The sequence below is a fragment of the Schistocerca gregaria genome, chromosome 9 (genome assembly GCF_023897955.1).
Source record: "Schistocerca gregaria isolate iqSchGreg1 chromosome 9, iqSchGreg1.2, whole genome shotgun sequence".
In the NCBI taxonomy this organism is placed as follows: Eukaryota; Metazoa; Arthropoda; class Insecta; order Orthoptera; family Acrididae; genus Schistocerca; species Schistocerca gregaria.
In genome coordinates this window covers 235,891,114-235,912,066 of record NC_064928.1, presented here as the reverse complement: position 1 = coordinate 235,912,066, position 20,953 = coordinate 235,891,114, and the positions used below count along the sequence as shown (strand labels likewise).

The 20,953-nt window shown below is 36.9% G+C and overlaps 1 protein-coding gene across 1 annotated transcript in view; it reads right to left on the bottom strand.

Annotated features, from left to right (window-relative positions):
* The window catches only part of LOC126292252 (chymotrypsin BI-like), a 155,523-nt gene that overhangs the window by 86,754 nt on the left and 47,816 nt on the right, over positions 1 to 20,953 (bottom strand). The window contains exon 3 of the mRNA XM_049986149.1: positions 11,769 to 11,938. Within this exon, the coding sequence (XP_049842106.1) occupies positions 11,769 to 11,938 (170 nt within the window). The remainder of the gene's footprint in view (positions 1 to 11,768; positions 11,939 to 20,953) is intronic.

Sequence of the window (20,953 nt, the reverse complement as noted above, 5' to 3'; positions counted from 1 at the left end):
TCCAGGCCTTCGCCAAACTGATTGCTACATATTTCACTACTTTGCCGATTCGCTATTCAACCATTATCACTACTGAATCTTATTATGGCGGTAGTATACACAGAAATTAAATCCTCTAGTGAACTATTTACGTTTGCTAGTGTTTATAAACATTCAAGTGAACTCTTTCTTTCATTTCAATAGACTATTTCCAATCCTTAGCCAAAATTGCCGCTTTCTCAGTACTTCCACTTTATTTCCTAGCCCAAATCAATGGAAACATATTCTTAGGTTTTATAATTGTTTTCTGCTTAACACACAGAAAAAAATGTCACTGTCCGCCAGTTGTTTGATCTGAAATACAACAGGACCACTTATAATTGTTTTGCTTTTACTGCTTCTGCTGCGTGCCTCTTACTTTTTATGAGCATCGTCGGCCTGCACCTTGTTTAGTGTGCATGACAGTATGGCTGTTGTGACTGCAGGCTCCTCTGTCCACTGCTCCATATCCCGCAACACTTCCTCTTCTCTGTTCCCAAATTTGACTGTTCGTCGTGACGCCTTATCTATTCTTTCAGGAAAAAGAAGTAAAACTCGTAGTCGTAATTCCATCTTATAGCTTTTGCTTCCATTTGCTTTTATCAAATGTGGCACTTCTTCAGAGTTCCTTTTCATTACACGCAACACTTTGTAGTTCTATGTTCAACAGTTCCTCACTCACTGTTTACCTGATATGCACTTGGCCATTGGTAGACAACAGAGGTATTGAAGAAGATTCTTTGTTATATTCCCTAAAAAAGTGATTCTTTATGCTGTATTAACACTGCCATTATCTATACAATCCCTTTAATAAATGATATATCTAAATTTCTCTGTTTGTTATAATTATACTCACAACAGATGTCGTATCTTAAGTTCCTGGTATCTAGGAAGTGTCTATGTTGTCTTTGTTATTTCGAAGTCACGTTTCCGTGAATGACGCTTTTTTGCTTGTCGTCAATTGGCCGATAGACGTAACGATGGAGGAGACTACATTGTTACGTATTTCACGCATATTTCGATGTGGGCTGCTGATGGTACGAGATTTCACCGATCTTACTACCTGCTGTGTGGCTTCTCTTTTCATACTCCGATAGCCTGTTGTGATTTCAGATGACGTACTGCACATGAATGATTTTAGTTGACAAGTGGGTACGTTAATATATGGAACATATCACACGTTTTGTTGGCAGCATTTTTATTTTCCATCGCATTCTGAGTTCTGTGATACACAGAATCATCATCATCCTCACACCGAGATTCTCCACCTCACTTTACTTGCTTTTAAATGAGTCGCCCGGTTGTGCTGAAGGCAACCTGACCGGGAAAAAGTTATTGTCCCAGTGCAAAAGCTCCTGTTAAAAATATTCGTGTAGGATTGGGCTGAGTCCGGCAAACGGTCTTGATCTGCGTATCTAAGTTGCGGGGGTCTGATGGACCTAACTGTCCATACGTTTTTCCTGACAGAACTTTCCACTAAATCCGCCTAATCGCAACTCAGTGACGAATCTGTAAGAACTGTCTATTAGGACCACAGTTGTGTTACAATTTCTTCGGCAGCTGTTGTACAAGTAACTAACATACGACGGACCGTTGTCATGGTATCTGACTGAGCACCAGATCAAACAGGCCAGAGATGGTTATTGTAACAGGATAAAAATTTATTCGTGTAACACAAATGGCTACTGACACAACACCAATTTAAGCTACGTTTTCCGTCTTCATATGTAAGCGCTGAAAGACGCGGTCCCCTACCGATGCTTAGTGAGAGGCGTCTACGTGGAAAACAGATAATATTTCATCTCGTTCAGCTTTTCACTAACGGAATGCCTCCGTTAAATTTAGCAAATGCTTACCAAAGATAAGTGAGCAGGAGAGTACAATGATCCTACTTTGCAAGCCTTTTAAAATTTACTCTACAATAACCATAATATAGGTGTATCTTAGAAGAAAGATTAAGGAAAGGCAAACCTACATTTCTAGCATTTGTAGACTTAGAGAAAGCTTTTGACAATGTTGACTGGAATACTCTCTTTCAAATTCTAGAGGTAGCAGGTGTAAAATACAGGGAGCGAAAGGCTATTTACAATTTGTACAGAAACCAGATGGCAGTTATAAGACTCGAGGGACATGAAGGGGAAGCATTGGTGGAGAAGGGAGTGAGACAGGGTTGTAGCCTGTCTCTGATGTTATTCAATCTGTATATTGAGCAAGCAGTGAAGGAAACAAAAGAAAAGTTCGGAGTAGGTATTAAAATCCGTGGAGAAGAAATAAAAACTTTGAGGTTCGCCGATGACATTGTAATTCTGACAGAGACAGCAAAGGACTTGGAAGAGCAGTTGAACGGAATGGATAGTGTCTTGAAAGGAGGATATAAGATGAACATCGACAAAAGCGAAACGAGGATAATGGAATGTAGTCGAATTAAGTCGGGTGATGCTGAGGGAATTAAATTAGGAAATCAGACACTTAAAGTAGTAAAGGACTTTTGCTATTTGGGGAGCAAAATAACTGATGATGGTCGAAGTAGAGTGGATATAAAATGTAGACTGGCAATGGCAAGGAAAGCGTTTCTGAAGAAGAGAAATTTGTTAACATCGAGTATAGATTTAAGTGTCAGGAAGTCATTTCTGAAAGTATTTGTGTGGAGTGTAGCCATGTATGGAAGTGAAACATCGACGATAAATAGTTTGGACAAGAAGAGAATAGAAGCTTTCGAAATGTGGTGCTACAGAAGAATGCTGAAGATTAGATGGGTAGATCACATAACTAATGAGGAAGTATTGAATAGAATTGGGGAGAAGAGAAGTTTGTGGTACAACGTGACCAGAAGAAGGGATCGTTTGGTAGGACATGTTCTGAGGCATCAAGGGATCACGAATTTAGTATTGGAGGGCAGTGTGGAGTGTAAAAATCGTAGAGGGAGACCAAGAGATGACTACACTACGCAGATTCAGAAGGATGTAGGTTGCAGTGGGTACTGGGAGATGAAGATGCTTGCACAGGATAGAGTAGCATGGAGAGCTACATCAATCAGTCTCAGGACTGACGACCACAACAACAGGTGTATAAAATTGTATTTAGTCTTATGTCAAAGATCGAATAACATCCTTGTCTTACTGTGTTCATCCAACCATCCCTTCTCCTTTCCCAGCATGAGAGATAGTCTGCAAAGGTATTAAAATGTGAATGGGATCCACTGCTGCAAAGGTATTAAAATGTGAATGGGATCCACTACGATCTTGTCTTTCGTAATTGTTACAAATTGCGTTTCATGAGTTTCCTGAACCAACTATCGCGTTCTCATGTTGCAGACGTAGAAGTTGTGTAGTCTGCTGTCTGGAATACTCTTTCTATTCTGTTACTGTTCAGAGGTAGCTCCCTGAACATTATGGAAACTTTCTGACATTCTACAAGTGCAATACGTTACTCTATGTTACACACTTCGTTTTTTTAAGAGTTTTCTCTCGGCAAAAACTGCATTTGATGTTCTCGATACAGTAGAAGCCATCGACACCGAACTACTTCACTGCCGGCGCTGACGACTGGAGGAGTCGTTTAAGCTGCCACCGGAGCGAGGAGGCTCAAAGACTTCACACCTTCTCAGGTGTTTTACTCGCTCGGGAAGGGCTGCACTGAGTAAAGTCTGATGGACAGCAAGAAGAATGCCAACAAGTCACATACGTGCAGACACTTGCCCTTCCTTCAGAAGCCAGTGAGCGTTTTGTTGTGTGGCTGCCTCCTTGACAATTCAGGAATTCCGCGAAGCACTTGCGCAGTTACATGGGGATACTGAAGCCAACTCGGAACTGCCGCAACATGAACACGTCAGAGCAAGAAGGGAGTTCCTGAGTGACAGGACGACCACTACAACATCCGAAATTTTCGCCCTGTACGAACACTGGGAGGCTGACGTGGGTCAACCGTTGAGTGTAGTTGCAATTTTGATCCAACAATAACAACACTGATACAATGGGAAATTAGGGCAGTCTGTGAGCTATGCGAGTAGCCAAGGAAGATCCAGTCTGTGACACAGAGAGAAGTCAGTCAGACATTCAGGGTGTCAGGGAGACAGTGATGACATAGCGATCGTGCAGCGAGTTGGTCTTCTGACTGGTCTCAGCTTATGGGAGACTCTGTGTTTGGATGTCGGGTCAGATCCGTACTTCCATTCGAATGCCTGTTGCCACCTTGCGCGATATTTATATTCGCGCCAGACTGAACGGCCGAATTCTTGTGATCCAGTTGTTGAACCTTTAAGCATTCAACTGCACAGTGCACATTCCTTGTCCGAACCACGCCTCTGAACATAAGGATAACACTACTTCAGCTAGCACGACAGACCCACAACGGACTCCTCAACCGAGGACCGAGGCATGCACTCAGTCACTGTGCTAGATGGAACCAGCTCTTAAGCTGCCCTGAACTAAAAACCATGGAACATGAAAGCTGCTGGCTGTCAAATCGTCACCGCGCAACAGCGAGATGACGACCTTGCGTCTGCCGCTCACGCCTTCACGCAGAAACTGACTCCATCGAGTTGTGGGGGGGGGGGTCATTCACTCCAACTACTCGCGAAAGATAGATTCGTGTCTATGCTCAGCCAAATGGAAAACACACATTCCAATGTAAAAATGTAAGCTTTCTACTATATTGTAATGAAACGAAAATATGATGAAAATATTAATTTATGTTGTATGGATACTGATTCTTTTATTTACTATACAATAACAAAAGGTTTTATAAAGACATGAAATCTATGGTAAATGAGTTTGGCACAAGTCATTATCCAGAAAGTAACATATATGAAATTCCACAATTAATCAAGAAAATTGTAGGAAAAATAAAAGTGGAAAACAATTATGTTAGAACATGTTACTTTACAATCGAAAATGTATGCATATAGTGTAGAAGATTAAGAATATAGAAAATCTGAAGTAGTTAAAAAATTTGTTGAGAAATAATTACTTTTGACAGTTATAAAATTTTTTAAAGTGACAGAATAAAACAATAGACTAAAATGATTTTGATTAGATGATCTAAACACATTATATATAGCTGAATGTAATAAAATTGTATTAGACTTTGACAATGATAAATGGTTTATATCATAACATAGAATACTCAACCACATGGTCAATATTAAAAGAGTTAATGTCTGAATAAATAAAACCAAAAATTAATTTTTAAACATGTTTGTGTTTACATAAATTTTTAATATCTTTTTTTAATATGATAAATTCTGACACGATTTCAAATATTCTATCTTTTACAACAAATTTTCTGCAAAAACATTGAATACTTTGATAGTACTTATTTTTATGTTATCTGATACACAAAACATATTCTCCTGTCCTTTGTTTGTTTACTGTAACATTATGAATATACAAAGAAGAATTTTTACATCTTTTGTAGGAATGTCACAAGTAAATGTAATTTTATTTCAATTTTTGATAAGTTCCTTCTTATACACTAATACAATTCATTTTTGAAGGTGTATTTTGTTTTCTTATATTTATTTCCTTATTAATTTCATTTTCATGTTTATACATTGGACAAATCACTTTATTTGTTCAATCCATTTATAATAAAAAATTGAGTGTTTTTAAAAAAAATTAAATTGAATAAATTTTGTCTATATATAAATAGACTCATTTTTAGATTTAAGAAAAAACTAACTTACACATAACAATAAAGAAGCATTAATGATTGTGGATGAAAATAATAATCTGTGACTGCAAGGGAAAATATAGCCAAAATATTACAATGTAAGGATACTGACAAGCAATTAGAAAAAGTGTCCATGAAGATGAATGTAATATATTTGAAAATTTTAAAGCTGTCTTGGAGGTTAAAAAGAAATTTAAAATCTTCACTATTTATCAGTGAATCCGGATTATATTAATTAATATTAAAGTGAAAAAATAGGAAATGAACAAATTTAAAAAGAGGTTAGTTATTACATTTCACTTTCAATTCAAAAACATGGTGATAATAAATTAAAGGATAAACGAAAAGGATAAAAAAAGAACAAAAACCACTCTATGAATGTATAACAGATCATTTAAAAGATCTAAATAAAATTAAGGATATGATGAAAAATGAGCTACAGATATAGAAATTGGAAAGAAATATGTGATTTTCCTTTGATGTAATAAACCAAGGAAACAGAGAAACAGGTACATTATTACATCATGTGGTCCATAAGCAAATGATCAGAATTTAAAATCTATCTTTGCTATTTTAAGAATATACGATTATAGTTTTATAATAAACTCATTATGTTATTTGAAAACATTTTAAAAATATCCATAAGCAAATACATATTATAAGAAAGGAACATCCACTTATGGAAAATTAATCATGTATACAACTCAGTAAACACATTTTAAGAATGAAAGAAGGATTTGATATTCCTTTTATTGAAATTATTTAAATATTTGGGAAATTTATTTACAACATATACTGGATGATGATGTATTTACTCTTGCGACTGATGAAACCGTTTTTAGACAAATGACTGGAAAAACAACCGCAACACAGCGTTCTTAAAAATAAAGACAAATTTAGAACTTCTTTTTTCATATTCGAATTAAAAGTCACATTCATAAATATTGTTATAACGATCTTGTGAACAAAATTGATTACTGCAATTGGATTCAGTGACTTCAAATTTAAAATTCTCCACTAATGCTGACATAATGTCATTCATATTAACCTTTATTTTAATATCAAAGTATACTATATCTTTTTAATAAAGCAATAAGTGCAATGAATATTATATTCATTACCAAACTTGTTAAGCTGTCAGTAGCGAACTCTATTTATATATAAAAAAATTACTGACTGCATTGAATTAAAAATCCTGCTTTAATTCTTATGAAAATTATTTATCCCATTTTCTATTTTTGGGTCTAAAGATGACAGGAGTTTGGATATCTTTAAATTTTGTTTCTAATGACTGTAATGTTATTATTTTTCAAATCTGTATCTAGTCTCAGATTTTCTGCTTCAGCTGACAATAATTCTTCCTTAATTTTTAGTTCTAGCGATTGCATTTCTTTAATTCTTGTTTCCAATGAGTCTAATTACTTTTAAATATTCTTTAATTTTTAGATCTGTTGATGACTGAATGTTATATTTTTAATTTCTGATAAAATATCTTCAGATTTTGAAGTTAATCCTTTTCTTATTTTTGGTTCTAACAACTGAATATTTTTGATTTTCAGTACTAATCGGCTTATCACCAATCTTCGATTATCGAATTCTTACTTAATTTTTGGTTCTAGTGACTGGATATCTTCGATTTTTAAATTCTGCATTGACTTTAAGATTTAACTAATTTCCAAGAATTTTCATTTATTATATCTAAAGTTTCATTAATGTCATAACCATTTAGACACACCCCTAACTATGCTTTAGCTGGTGATGATAACATTTCAAAGACAAAGTAATAACAAGTGACTGCAAATAAATTCATTAAGCCTTGGTATTCTTTTTGCATTAAAAGTCACATTTCCAAAAGTTTACTAATTCTTTCGGTATAGAAGAAGTGAAGAAGAAGTGAATCAAAAACGAATCCAGTGCATACCAACATGATCGGATGTATCTAAATTAAGTATTCCATTAGCTGATTTTCTTTTTTAATATTTCTTGATGCATTTTCATTGTCTCTTCAATTTATAAATTCTTCTTTTAAATAATTATTTACCTTTATATTTGGTCTAGCTTTTCTAACAATTTCAGAATCATATTATTAAGGCCAAAAAACAATAATTACTTGCATTTTTACATTTAATGTCTAAATTCATCATTTATGTTCAACAGTTATATTTATTATTATTTTAAACGTTTATGTCAAATGTTTACATACATCATTCTTGATCAATGTTTAAAAAAATTCTTAATCTCTTCTCTGTATTTACTGTTATTAATTTTTCTTTTAGTATCTACTGTAATAAAACAAATTCGTTGTTCCTCCAATACCAGCAACATATTTTTTAAATCGTCAAATTCAAAATCACCTAGAATAGGCTCATGACAAAATGTGAGCAAAATTTGTGTCACTGTCTCTGAATATACTTAAAAAATTAACATACATTAACTAAGTGCTTTGGTATTTAGGAGAATATGTCTGAGTTAAATAAAAACAATCTATTCCTGCATGTTTACCTCTAGTAGAATATTCTCTAAATATATCCAGATTTTCATGAATGAAATCTTAAAATATAATGACTGTATTATCTTCACATTCATCTAACAGAAAAATTTCTTTAATATTTTCAATAAGAGTAATAATCTTTTTTTACTAATTTTACCTTAAAGGTTTTCACAAATTTCCATAAATTGTTGCTCTACAATATATTAATAAAAACGTTTTCCAAGTTTCCAGTTTATTAACACCAAATATTACATCAAACGTAATAAATTATACAGTAACAAGGAAATGATAGGAATTACTGTTGATCTATAGAGTTTGAAAAACTGAAAATTTTATGCATTTGAGAAAAACAAATATACACATTAAAAAAACATAAAATTTTAAGCAGAGTTACTGCTTAAAATGGTGTTATGTTGTTTATGAATTAAGATTCAGTGGTTAAATCAATGAATCCAATCAAAAAACAACTGGAAGTACTTTACGAGAAATAATACCATTTCAATTACTAAATATAAATTTTAATCTGACTAATGGAATGTCTGCTAAACATATGGATCATTTTGACTGAGAAACTAATATTATTGCTTCCTCTACACCAAATGCTGAATCCGGTGTTCCATGTGATATCAAACTCATTCACCTATTCCATGATTTCATTTTCAAACAATTGAGTTCTTCTATTTACTGTTCAAGTTTATGCATATTAGAGGAAAATAGGATAATGTCGTCAACAAAGTGAAGGCGCTTACATGTGGTCTGCTAACACATTCTTCATTTAACTGAGTTTAGGAATAATATTCTAGAAGTCTTGAGAACAGTTTCGAGATCTTCTTGCCTGATTCTTTCTTCAGTCTGAAGCTTCTAACTGTTGTGGAGTATAATGGAAGCTATAGCATTTTCATACATACTCGTCAGTGTGCTGATAGGGATTGAATCAACACCTTGTTTCTCAACAGATGTAAGTAGAGATTTTTTTGAAACTAAGTCACAAAATTTCTCAGAAGCCACGAATATGATTCATATGGTTTATTGTCATTTGCTACTGTGGTTAAAAGGTTCATTAACGACCTGTATTTGGTCCATTTCGCTATATCAACTTATAGATGGATGGTTGGTTGATTTTCGGGCGAGGGGACAAAATCGAGGTCATCTGTCACATCGGATCAGGGGAGAATGTGGAAGGAATTTGGCCATGCCCTTTCAGAGGAACCATCCTGGCATTTGCCTGCACCAATTTAGGGAAATCACGGGAGCTTAAATCAGGATGGGCAGACGCATGTCTGAACCGTCGTCTTCCCAAATGCGAGTCCAATGTGCTTATCATTGCACTACCTTGATCAGTCCACTTATAGAGCCAGAATTTTTTTGTCTATAGATGTGGTGATAATTTTGCTGAGTATACTGTACATTGTGGAGAGGTGTCAGAGCGGTGCATAATGTTGCGTCTTGTCCACTCCCTTTTTTCCGAAGTTCACAGTCTTCATTTCAGTGAAAATGTTATCCGTTACGAAAAGACAGACGCGTTTTCTATCACTGAAACTGAGTGAGAAGGTACACTGCTTAAAATTCTGAGCTTGTAATTGCAGCTAACTAGATTGCAGTTGTCGTCCATTTGTCAAATTACAGTGTAGGCAATCCGTCGTCTCCAGTGGTTATCTGTATAGTAATAACGTAGATTTATTTGGTTTCTTTTACCAGTAACGTTTTCTTCTGGGAAAATACCTACGAAGCATTGAAAATGCCTGTAACATAATTTCTTCAAGAGGTACAGCCAAACCACTGAGCAGTGCACCAACCCTCAGACGATACATGTGCACTTTGACGTGGTTGGCCATGCAACTGGAGTAAGAAATCAGCTAGATGAAGTTACTCTGTAGCAAGTCGTTGGAGACTGATGCTCGATTATGTCAAAACACTAAGGAAAAAAAATAGCTCTGAGCACTATGGGACTTAACATTTGTGGTCATCAGTCCCCTAGAACTTAGAACTACTTAAACCTAACTAACCTAAGGACATCACACACATCCATGCCCGACGCAGGATTCGAACCTGCGACCATTGCGATCACGCGGTTACAGACAGAAGCTCGCCTAGAACCGCACTGCTACATCGGCCGGCCACTAAGGAAAAATCTAAGATCCTTCTGCGAAATTCTGCCGCTAGAATCTGGATTGACCTTATTGTATTTTGAGCAGTTACCGCCAAAGTAGATGAATATATCAAGCCCGATGCTCCAAAGACTGTGTGGAAACCTCAGTTTACAATAACTCTGAGAAAAGTAAATTCTCTTGCATTATTATAAAGGTTGGTCCGGTTACACGTTTCAGTGCAAATATCTCTGGAACAACAACAGATACTGATAAACGGCGTCACTGGTATGAATAAGGCAGAGGATCATGAAAGTAAATACTATGAGACAGACTGAAACGTAAGAAAATTTTATTTTCAACACAAATCAATGTTTTTTTAGTGGACAAACTCATATTATTGCTGACGCAATCATAACATGAAAAATCACAAAAAGAATGGTTGCACCACAATACGTCAATTTCGTACCCGAGAAATTGCAAAGTGAATTTGATGCTTGAAGTAGACGAAACGAGCCGCTATTGCACATAGCGAGATGCAAGTGTGAACCCCATGTTGCTCGTAATCGCAATGTGATTGACGTACTACGATCCAATACATGGTTACTTATTGCTATTTACACTGTTATTCGGTGGACTGAAATCAATGCCGCGGTCAAGTCACACAAGTATGTACAATTACCATGTGCTCAACCATTACTTCTATTTAACCTAGCCAGTGGTATTCGGTTTTTCGTTACCGTTATGTCCATTATAGCTGTATAGTAAAGATAAATAAAGCACAGATAAGAAAACCCTTTCTTTATTTTTCATTGTGGATGGCTGGACATCTGTATTGTTTCCAGTTCACGTTATACTAGTGTAAACACCAATTGCCCAGCATTTGTTGCATTGTAGTATGTCAGTCACATCGCTATTGTGAAGAATGTGGGGTTCACACTTACGCTCCAGTACGAGCAATATCGGCGCATTTCGTTTATTTTAAGTGTCCACTTAGTATTTTCTTAGTATGTAATTGATGCATTGCGACGCAAAAAACGCCATTCTTTTTGGGATTTTTCATGTTATTGATTGCTTATGAAGTAATATGGGAATGTCAATTTCAAAGAAAAACGTAAATTTGTGCTGAAATTAATATTTGCTTACGTCTTAAAAAGTCTCAAAGTATTTGCTTTTCTGAGCCCCTGGCTACCAGTCATAGCCATGAAAGTCGTTTTTGATTTTCTGTTGTTACTCCAGAGATACTTGTGCTGAAACACCTAAGTGGGCCACCGTGTGTGTATACATACGCAAACAGTATAAAAAAAGTACTGAATAAACCAATAACTGAAAGGAAAGCAGCTATACAGTGTATTAAGAAAAACTATCAGGCTGGAGGCTCTTCCACACTTTCATCAAATGACATTTGTCATTTCCATCACTATGTTCTCTCTCTCTCTCTCTCTCTCTCTCTCTCTCTCTCTCTACGAACAAGAACGCTACGTTATTTTTGCGCCACTCACTGTTCAGAGGAGCTTCCTCGGGCAGGAATATGACAGCCACGTCATAACTGTAATAGGATGACGTGTTGAATTCTGGGTGCACCTGGGCCCAGCTTGAGACCGCGATCCAGGCGGTGGACTCATCCTGATTCCGGTAGATGCCTCCCAGGCGGACGGTCCACTTGCTGTACCTGCAACAATAAATTTGTTGTTTCAAGTTATGAAGCAAACTATCGTTGCTACTAATATTTATGTATGACTGTTGGTAGTCAGTATTAGCGACATACAAAAGAAGATGAAAAATTAACTACACCCTGTCAATCTGCATTCCAAGTTTTGTGTATCTACATACATACTCAAACACAATAAAACCTCAACAAATTTGATTACACTTTATTTGATTGATTTTAGTAATATATCTTGACATTTTTGTAGTCAGTATTTTGGAATATTTCCCAAATGACTGAAGAATGCTGACCGCAAGCACTTGCATAAGAAAAGAAATAAAATCGATTTCTTAAGGGCTACGCAACTGAGAAGGCTTTTTACACGAGAAGATCTCTCAAAGACATCTGATGAAGCAAATCACAACATACTTTTAATTAATTTAGAATATTAATTTGTGATTGAAGGGTGGTTCAAATCTTGTGTCTGTCTAAGAAGCAAATGATGAGAAAAAGAAAGAGTATTGTGTTAAGTTACCAGGCATCATACAACTGGAAACTAATTACATATGGTGTACCACAAGACCTTTACGTTTGTTGGATATATCAGAGACCTCTCGTCAGTAACATTAACACTTGTCAAGATTGTTTCGTTTCCAACAAACAGTTTTGAACAAATGGCTTTTGTAATTTTCATTGTCATTAATAAATGTTTCATAGACAATTCTTTCTAATTAAACTTTGATGAAACACATTATATGCAGCTCATAGCTTGTTTGAGGTTTCCGCCCTGTGAGCTCCTAAACTTCTTGGTATTAATACTTGGTAATAAATTTAGAAGTTTCCTCCACTGGGTTTTCCTAACATTCTTGGTATTAATACTTTATAATAAATTCTTCAGACGTACATGATATAAAAATAGAGAAACTATCATACTTTGCTTACTTTCATTCAGTATTGTCACAGCGGACCTTTCTTTCCTTTGGTTAATTCAAAGTGCCAAGCTAAATATTCTCTATTCCAAAAATGTGTAATATGAATCGTTTCACATGTGAACTGAACAACTTGGTGCTAAGTCTATTCAAACAAGTAAGGATATTAACAACTGCCTCCCAATACATTTATTCCTTACTGAAATTTGTCATAAATAACACAATGTTTGTCAGACCAAGTGATTGGATCATGGAAATAATAATGATACAAATAATAATAATCTTCAAAAAGATTTAAAGTCATTATTTTGCTACAGGAAGGTAACCATTATTAATGGGCACACGTTTTCAGTAACTTGTTATCAGCCTTAAAAAGACTAACTGCTGATGAACTTCTGTTTAAGAGGAACCTAATTTTTGTTTTCGTGACCAATTCCTTATACTTTGTTGACGAATTTCTATGTAGAAGTGACTGATGTGTTTATTCACTGATCAACCAGAATCGACCTTCTGTCGATACAAGCCCATGGAGACGACAAAAATCTGATCAGATACACGCACAGTGCATGTAAGATCAGTGAGCGTGCTGTCCGTGTATGGAATGGGAAAGGCGTGCCATCTATCTGAGTTTGGCTGGGCGCAGATTGCGATAGCTTGGAGGCTCGGCACGAGCATTTCAGAAACAGCACGACTTTTTGGGTGTTCGAGGAGTGCTGTGGTGAGTCCTCGACACATGGTGAAACCAAGGTGAAACCATGTCCAATCGTGATTGGACGGCCATCCCTCATTACAGGAGTCGCACATCGTGGGCTGGGCAGGCTGGTAAAACAGGACAGGCGCCAAACTGTGACTGAACTCACATCGGACTTTAGTGTTGGGCCTAAGCCCATGAAGTTAGTGTCAGTATCTTTCAGACACTTTTTGTTTTAACTGTTATATGTTTTGTACCGATAAAAATTACTTAGAATTCCTTAAAGCAGTGAAAAGTTAAAACAATGTATTGTTGAGTCACTATAGGGTTGTATAAACGTTTCATACAACAAAAATCTGAAAAACATTATTAGTCTCCACTGAAGAGTTATTCAGTCACATTACTGATGCCTGAACAAAAGCGAAAAATGATTATTATCTCTTGTACATTGTACATTACTGCTACCGAAGCTAGTTTATAAGATAACACTCGATTGTTCAAACAAGCACAAAACAGAGCTATGATTTTGGGTTGTGTTAATGAATTGCTAACAAGTCAAATACTACATATGGTGCTCAGAACTGCAATAATTGTAGGTTGAGACTAATATTCTACGAGAGGTGTTCCAGATTTAGCCAATTGGTATACCAACTACACTGACGAGCCAAAACATTATCACCATCTGCTTAATAGCTTGTTTGTTCGTCTTTATAAAGAAATACATTACTGATTCTGCCTGTCAGCGATCCGATTGTTGCCTTGTATGTTTGTGGAGGTATGTGGCATTATATATCTACGCATCATGTCATGTAATTCGTGTAAACAGCGAGCTGCCAATTTGCGTACGCGGTGATGGCACCCGATAGCGACCCAGATGGGTTACATACGATTTACGTCAGGCACGGTTTTGTCTCAGAGATGTGGGAAAATATACAACTGAAAGATGACATCCCCACGCCTGGGTTCCCGGGTTCGATTCCCGGCGGGGTCAGGGATTTTCTCTGCCTCGTGATGACTGGGTGTTGTGTGATGTCCTTAGGTTAGTTAGGTTTAAGTAGTTCTAAGTTCTAGGGGACTGATGACCATAGATGTTAAGCCCCATAGTGCTCAGAGCCATTTGAACCATTTTGCCCCAAAGATGACATCGCTTTCCGAGCAGACATCAAGCATGAAAGGATGCAGGTAATTCGTAGCTGTCAGCGTGATTTCGAGTACTACCACAAGTTCCATGCAATCGTAGTAGACTGCTTCCCACAGCATAACACTTCTACCATCAGTAAAGTGCTGCTCGTTTCGAGCCACCTCGATGACATCGTTTGTGGAAACGACAACCGACCTAGTGTAGCAGAAATGTGGTTCACCCGAAGAGTCGACACGTTTTCATTGATCAACGATCTAATCCGATGTTCTCATGCCCACTGCAATCGTAAATGTTCAACAATGTACGATGAACGTGGTACTATGAAACACTTGTGCGTGCATCAGCACTGCGCTGTTTCGGCAGAGATTCCCACAAATCTCCATCTGTCCTCCATTACTGCCTCTGAATACCACGTTTTGTGAAGAATCGTGGATGTCCAACCATTTAAAGCCTAGTGGTAGTTTCACTGTCCTTCTACCTCTTTCCGTAGGTCCTAACGACAGTAGCAAATTAAAATTCAACCGCTTCGCCGATTGAGAGATACTCGTCCACAGGCTCTGGGTAATAATAATCTCCCCTTTGTCAAAGTCGCTTACCTCAATGGGTTTCCCCATTTGCAGCCCAGATCTTCGCTAGAGTCTGTTCACTTCAATACTTTTGTTACCGTGTCACGTGCCGGCAACGCCACCAGAGGGCATCCAACGTCGCGAGTGGGCAGTAGTCATAATGTTTTAGCCTATCAGTGTAATCTCTTCTATGGGAACTGAAGCAATGAATCCTGAAACGGATGTTCAGTGTATCTGAGTGTGTGGTGCCTGACGTAAAAATAAACAGCGTGTTACAAAAAGGTACGGCCAAACTTTCAGGAAACATTCCTCAAACACAAATAAAGAAAAGATGTTATGTGGACATGTGTCCGGAAACGCTTAATTTCCATGTTAGAGCTCATTTTAGTTTCGTCAGTATTTACTGTACTTCCTCGATTCACAGCCAGTTGGCCCAATTGAAGGAAGGTAATGTAGTAGCAGTAGTAGTTTTATTCATCCGTAGATCTCTTTTTACAAGGATATAGGACATGTCAAAGTATTTACAAGCTTAGATCAATTTACAATAAGCTAATTCGTATACACATATATTTACAGACTTCTAGTTAGAGACAATCATTAGATTTTACTCCTGGTATACAATAATTTATTTACAAATAACTCATTAAATAATGTAATGCCACACTATTCACTCATATTTCACTATCAGTCACTGCACACACTATACACACATTGTTTCATAACACTTCACTCACTACATACACACACACACACATACACACACACACACACACACACACACACACACACACACACACACACACACACAGGTGATCCTTGGGCCATTTTCTGTACTGCAAGTTCCCATTTGCTATCCTGAAAAACTGAGTCAGCATCCCTTCATAATGAGTGAGATGTTGAGCTCAGAAAGAGGAAGAGGTGTTTGTATTGTGCTATGCATAGCTTGAGGGGAGAGTGTCTCTAGAAAGGAAAAAAGAAGAAAAATAATAAAGTGAAGGTGTTATGTGGAATATTGGATGTTTTATAATCATTATTATTATTATTATTTGTTTGTATAACATTTTTTTATCAAACCCCTACTCTGCTTTATCTAAATAATCCTTCACTGTATAAAATGTATTGCATAACAGGTACTTTTTAGCTGCCTTCTTAAATAAGAGTATTTTTGAAATTTCTTTAATCTCTTTTGGTAATTTATTGTACAGTTTTATTCCTTGGTAGAAAATGCTGTTTTGAGTTTTATGTTTATTTTTTCTTGGTAAATGTAAGTTGAGTCTATCTCTTGTTGCATGGTCATGGACAGAGCTGTTTGTGCAGTAATTGCCAATGTTACTTTTGATGTGTACAACTGACTGGTAAATGTGTTCACATGGAGCAGTTAAAATTCCCAGTGTTTTGAACAGATCTTTACAATGAGCTCGACTACTATTTCTGGTTATTATTCTTATGGCTCTTTTCTGGAGTTTGAAAATTGTGTTCATATTTTGTGGATTTGTTCCCCAAAAAAGAATGCCATAGCTAAGAATTGAGTGTACATATGAATAATATGTAACTAAAAGACACTGCATGTTACACACAGATGATAGAATTCTAAGGGCATAACATGCTGATGACATTCTGTTTGCAAGTACCTTTGTGTGTTCGCACCACTTCAGCTGAGAGTCAATATTCATTCCTAGAAATTTTGCATTTGTTACACAGTCTATAGAGGTGCCATCTACATTTAGTTTAACATTGTCATTTTTCCTCTTCAAACTGAAGTTCATGGCATTAGTTTTCTTTATGTTTAATGTCAATTTGTTGCTTATTGACCAATCGTAAACTTCCTTGAGAGTTTCATTTGCTTTCTCGGTAAGGAGTTCTCTTGTTCTCTCAGTGACTATAATATTGCTGTCATCAGCGAAGAGAATTTTCTCACCATGAGTAACACTACTGGGAAAGTCATTGATGTATATCAGGAATAGTATTGGTCCTAATATGCTACCTTGTGGAACCCCTATATTAATATGTTTTGGTTCTGATAAGTATTTTACTAAATGTTTAGATCTATTTGAAGTATGTGTTATCTCTACTCTTTGTACCCTATCTGTTAGGTATGATCGAAACCAGTCATTAGCTACCCCTCTTATTCCTAATGCTTCTAATTTATTTAATAGAATCTTGTGGTCGACTGTATCAAAAGCCTTAGAAAGATCCAAAAATATGCCTGTGACACACTCATCTTTATCAAGAGCATTAAGTACAACTTTTGTGAATTCTACTATGGCTGACTCCGTATTTTTGCCACTTCGAAAACCAAACTGTGATTTGCTTAAAAGATTGTATTTATTCACATAATTCATTAATCTGTCTTTCATAATTGCTTCTATTATTTTTGAGAATGCTGACAGGAGGGAAATGGGCTGGTAATTTTCTATGTCTTCTGCATTACCTTTCTTAAGCAAAGGTACAACTCTTGCCTGTTTTAGCTGCTCTGGAAATGTCCCTGATGTGAAGGATTCATTCATTATATTTGTTAATGGGCCTTGTATAATCCCTATGCATTGTTTCAGTACACACATTGGTACATCATCTAAGCCTTCTGACTTTTTATTTTTTAGCTTTTGAACAGTTTTATTGACTTCATTCTCTGTGGTTGGAAGTAACATCATTGTATCTAGTGCAACAATTTTTGCAGGTGTTATATTTGTTTTGGGGAATTTTTGCTGTAACTTCTCTGCAATACTTGAAAAATGCTCGTTTACATAGTTTGCTAAGTGTTGTGGATCATTTATTACCTTATCCCCATCCCTTAGCAGTATGTTATTCTGCGTTTGTTTGCCTCTCCCCGTTTCCTTTTTTATAGCATCCCAGACTGCTTTGCTTTTATTCTCTGCATTATATATTATTTTGTCATTAAATGACTTTTTTGCAGCAATCAGCACCTTCCTATAAATCTTTTTGTATCTATGATAGAAATTTAAGAATTCTGGATCATTGTGAATCTTTTTCATGGAACTGAGGTGTTTAAGTGTTTGGGAGGACTTCTTAATACCTGCTGTTATCCATCTGTTTTTGTGAGATGTTGATACAGTCATGCATACTTTGGGAAATGCTGTTTCAAAGTTCAATTTAAACAATGTGGAGAATTTGGAGAATTTCATATTCACCTTGGTTTCCTTATACACTTCATCCCAGCTTTGTTTTTCTAGTTCTTTTGAAAAATCTTTTATTTTGATTTCTGATACATGTCGTTTATAGGCTTGTAGTTTAGGGAATGATTCGATGCCTGATTTTACTGTTGTTATTTGACAGAGATGGTCTGATAGTCCGAGATCATTTACAGCTACATCACATTTTTCCCTGTCTATATTTGTGGCCACATGGTCAATTACTGATGCAGTCATTGTAGTTACCCTTGTTGCACTATTGACCAATAGGGACATGCCAAAACTTTGAAGGATATTTATGAAGGTGCTGCTGGATTCATTTATGATATTAGTGTTGATGTTTATGTCCCCATGTTGACTTCGGTGCTTGTGTTGACATGCGACTCATTGCTCTACAGTACTAGCATCAAGCAAATCAGTATGTAGCATCAACAGGTTAGTGTTCATCACGAACGTGGTTTCCAGTCAATGCAATGTTTACAAATGCGGAGTTGGCAGATGCCCATTTGATGTATTGATTAGCACGGGGCAATAGCCGTGGCGCGGTACGTTTTTATCGAGACAGATTTCCACAACGAAGGTGTCCCGACAGCAAGACGTTCGAAGCAATGGATCGGCGTCTTAGGGAGCACGGAACATTCCAGCCTATGACTCGCGACTGGGGAAGACCAAGAACGACGATGACACCTACAATGGACGAGGCAATTCTTCATGCAGTTGACGATAACCCTAATGTCAGCGTCAGAGAAGTTGCTGCTGTACAAGGTAAGGTTTACCATGTCACTCACTATATGGAGACTGCTGCGGGAGAACCAATTGTTTCCGTGCCATGTACAGCGTGTGCAGGCACTATCAGCAGCTGATTGGCCTCCACGGGTACACTTCTGCGAATGGTTCATCCAACAATGTGTCAATCCTCATTTCAGTGCAAATGTTCTCTTTACGGATGAGGCTTCATTCCAACGTGATCAAATTGTAAATTTTCACAATCAACATGTGTGAGCTGACGAGAATCCGCACGTAATTGTGCAATCACGTCATCAACACAGATTTTCTGTGAACGTTTGGGCAGGCATTGTTGGTGATGTCTTGATTGGGCCCCATGTTCTTCCACCTACGCTCAATGGAGCACGTTATCATGATTTCATACGGGATACTCTACCTGTGCTGCTATAACATGTGCCTTTATAAGGACGACACAACATGTGGTCCATGCACGATGGAGCTCCTGCACATTTCAGTCGAAGTGTTCGTACGCTCCTCAACAACAGATTCGGTGACCGATGGATTGCTAGAGGCGGACCAATTCCGTGGCCTCCACTCTCTCCTGACTCAACCCTCTTGACTTTCATTGATGGGGGCACTTGAAAGCTCTTGTCTACGTAACCCTGGTACCAAATGTAGAGACTCTTCGTGCTCGTATTGCGGACGGCTGTGATACAATACGCCATTCTCCAGGCCTGCATCAGCGCATCAGGGATTCCTTGCGACGGAGGGTGGATGCATGTATCCTCGCTAACGGAGGACATTTTGAACATTTCCTGTAAGAAAGTGTTTCAAGTCACGCTGGTACGTTCTGTTGCTGTGTGTTTCCATTTCATGATTAATGTGATTTGAGGCGAAGTAATAAAATGAGCTCTAACATGAAAAGTAAGCGTTTCCGGACACATGTCCACATAACATATTTTCTTTCTTTGTGTGTGAGGAATGTTTCCTGAAAGTTTGGCCGTACCTTTTTGTAACACCCTGTAATCACAGCGCTGGATTGTGACTTCCATAATCAATGAAACACGGTAAGTACTGTTTTTATTAATTTATTGCTAGTATAAGCAGCGACAGTGGAATTTACATGTTATATACACAGTATATAAGAGAAAATGATCAGAAACAGTCTGGAAAGTTTATAAGGTGTTTCCATTTCTTGATTTTATGTTTACAGTTTCTTCAAAGGCAAAGAGAAAAGATGAAGCTGTAGCCCAGCCTAGAGCCTGCGCCTACCGTCATGGCTTTTTGATTTTCAAGTGTTAAGAAATCTAAGATGTTTTTCCTGTTCTTCGGAAAGAGGAAGGACCCCCTTTCTGTTAATGAACGAATGTAGGCGCATGTTAGTTTAGAGCGTAATCAGAGGTAGTCATTTTGGGTTGAGAGAGTAAGTGAAAAATTTGCATTTTTGATGTGTGTACAAGAAGTAGTACATTCGCATCTCACCAGTGAAAAATTGAGTTGTCATTCCAAGTAGTCCTGTAATATAAGAAAATCCAGGAAGCCCACCTGTTGTACTTGGGAGGTACTAAGAAAATCCGATTACAAAAGGAATGATGGACAGGGTCAAGATTTTGTAGACGGATACGGAAACTGGACGTAGTATTATTAATCGATAAGCAAAAATATACATGAGAAAGACTATTTCGCTAATCTGGAACTGCCACAAACATATTCTTTACTCATTTACAGGCCTGGCTGTCCTTACTGTGCTTATCCGACTCGCCAAAGGATTAATGTAATTATTTCCATATATCTTCACATTCAATATATATTTTTTATTATATTAAGAAGTGCCGAC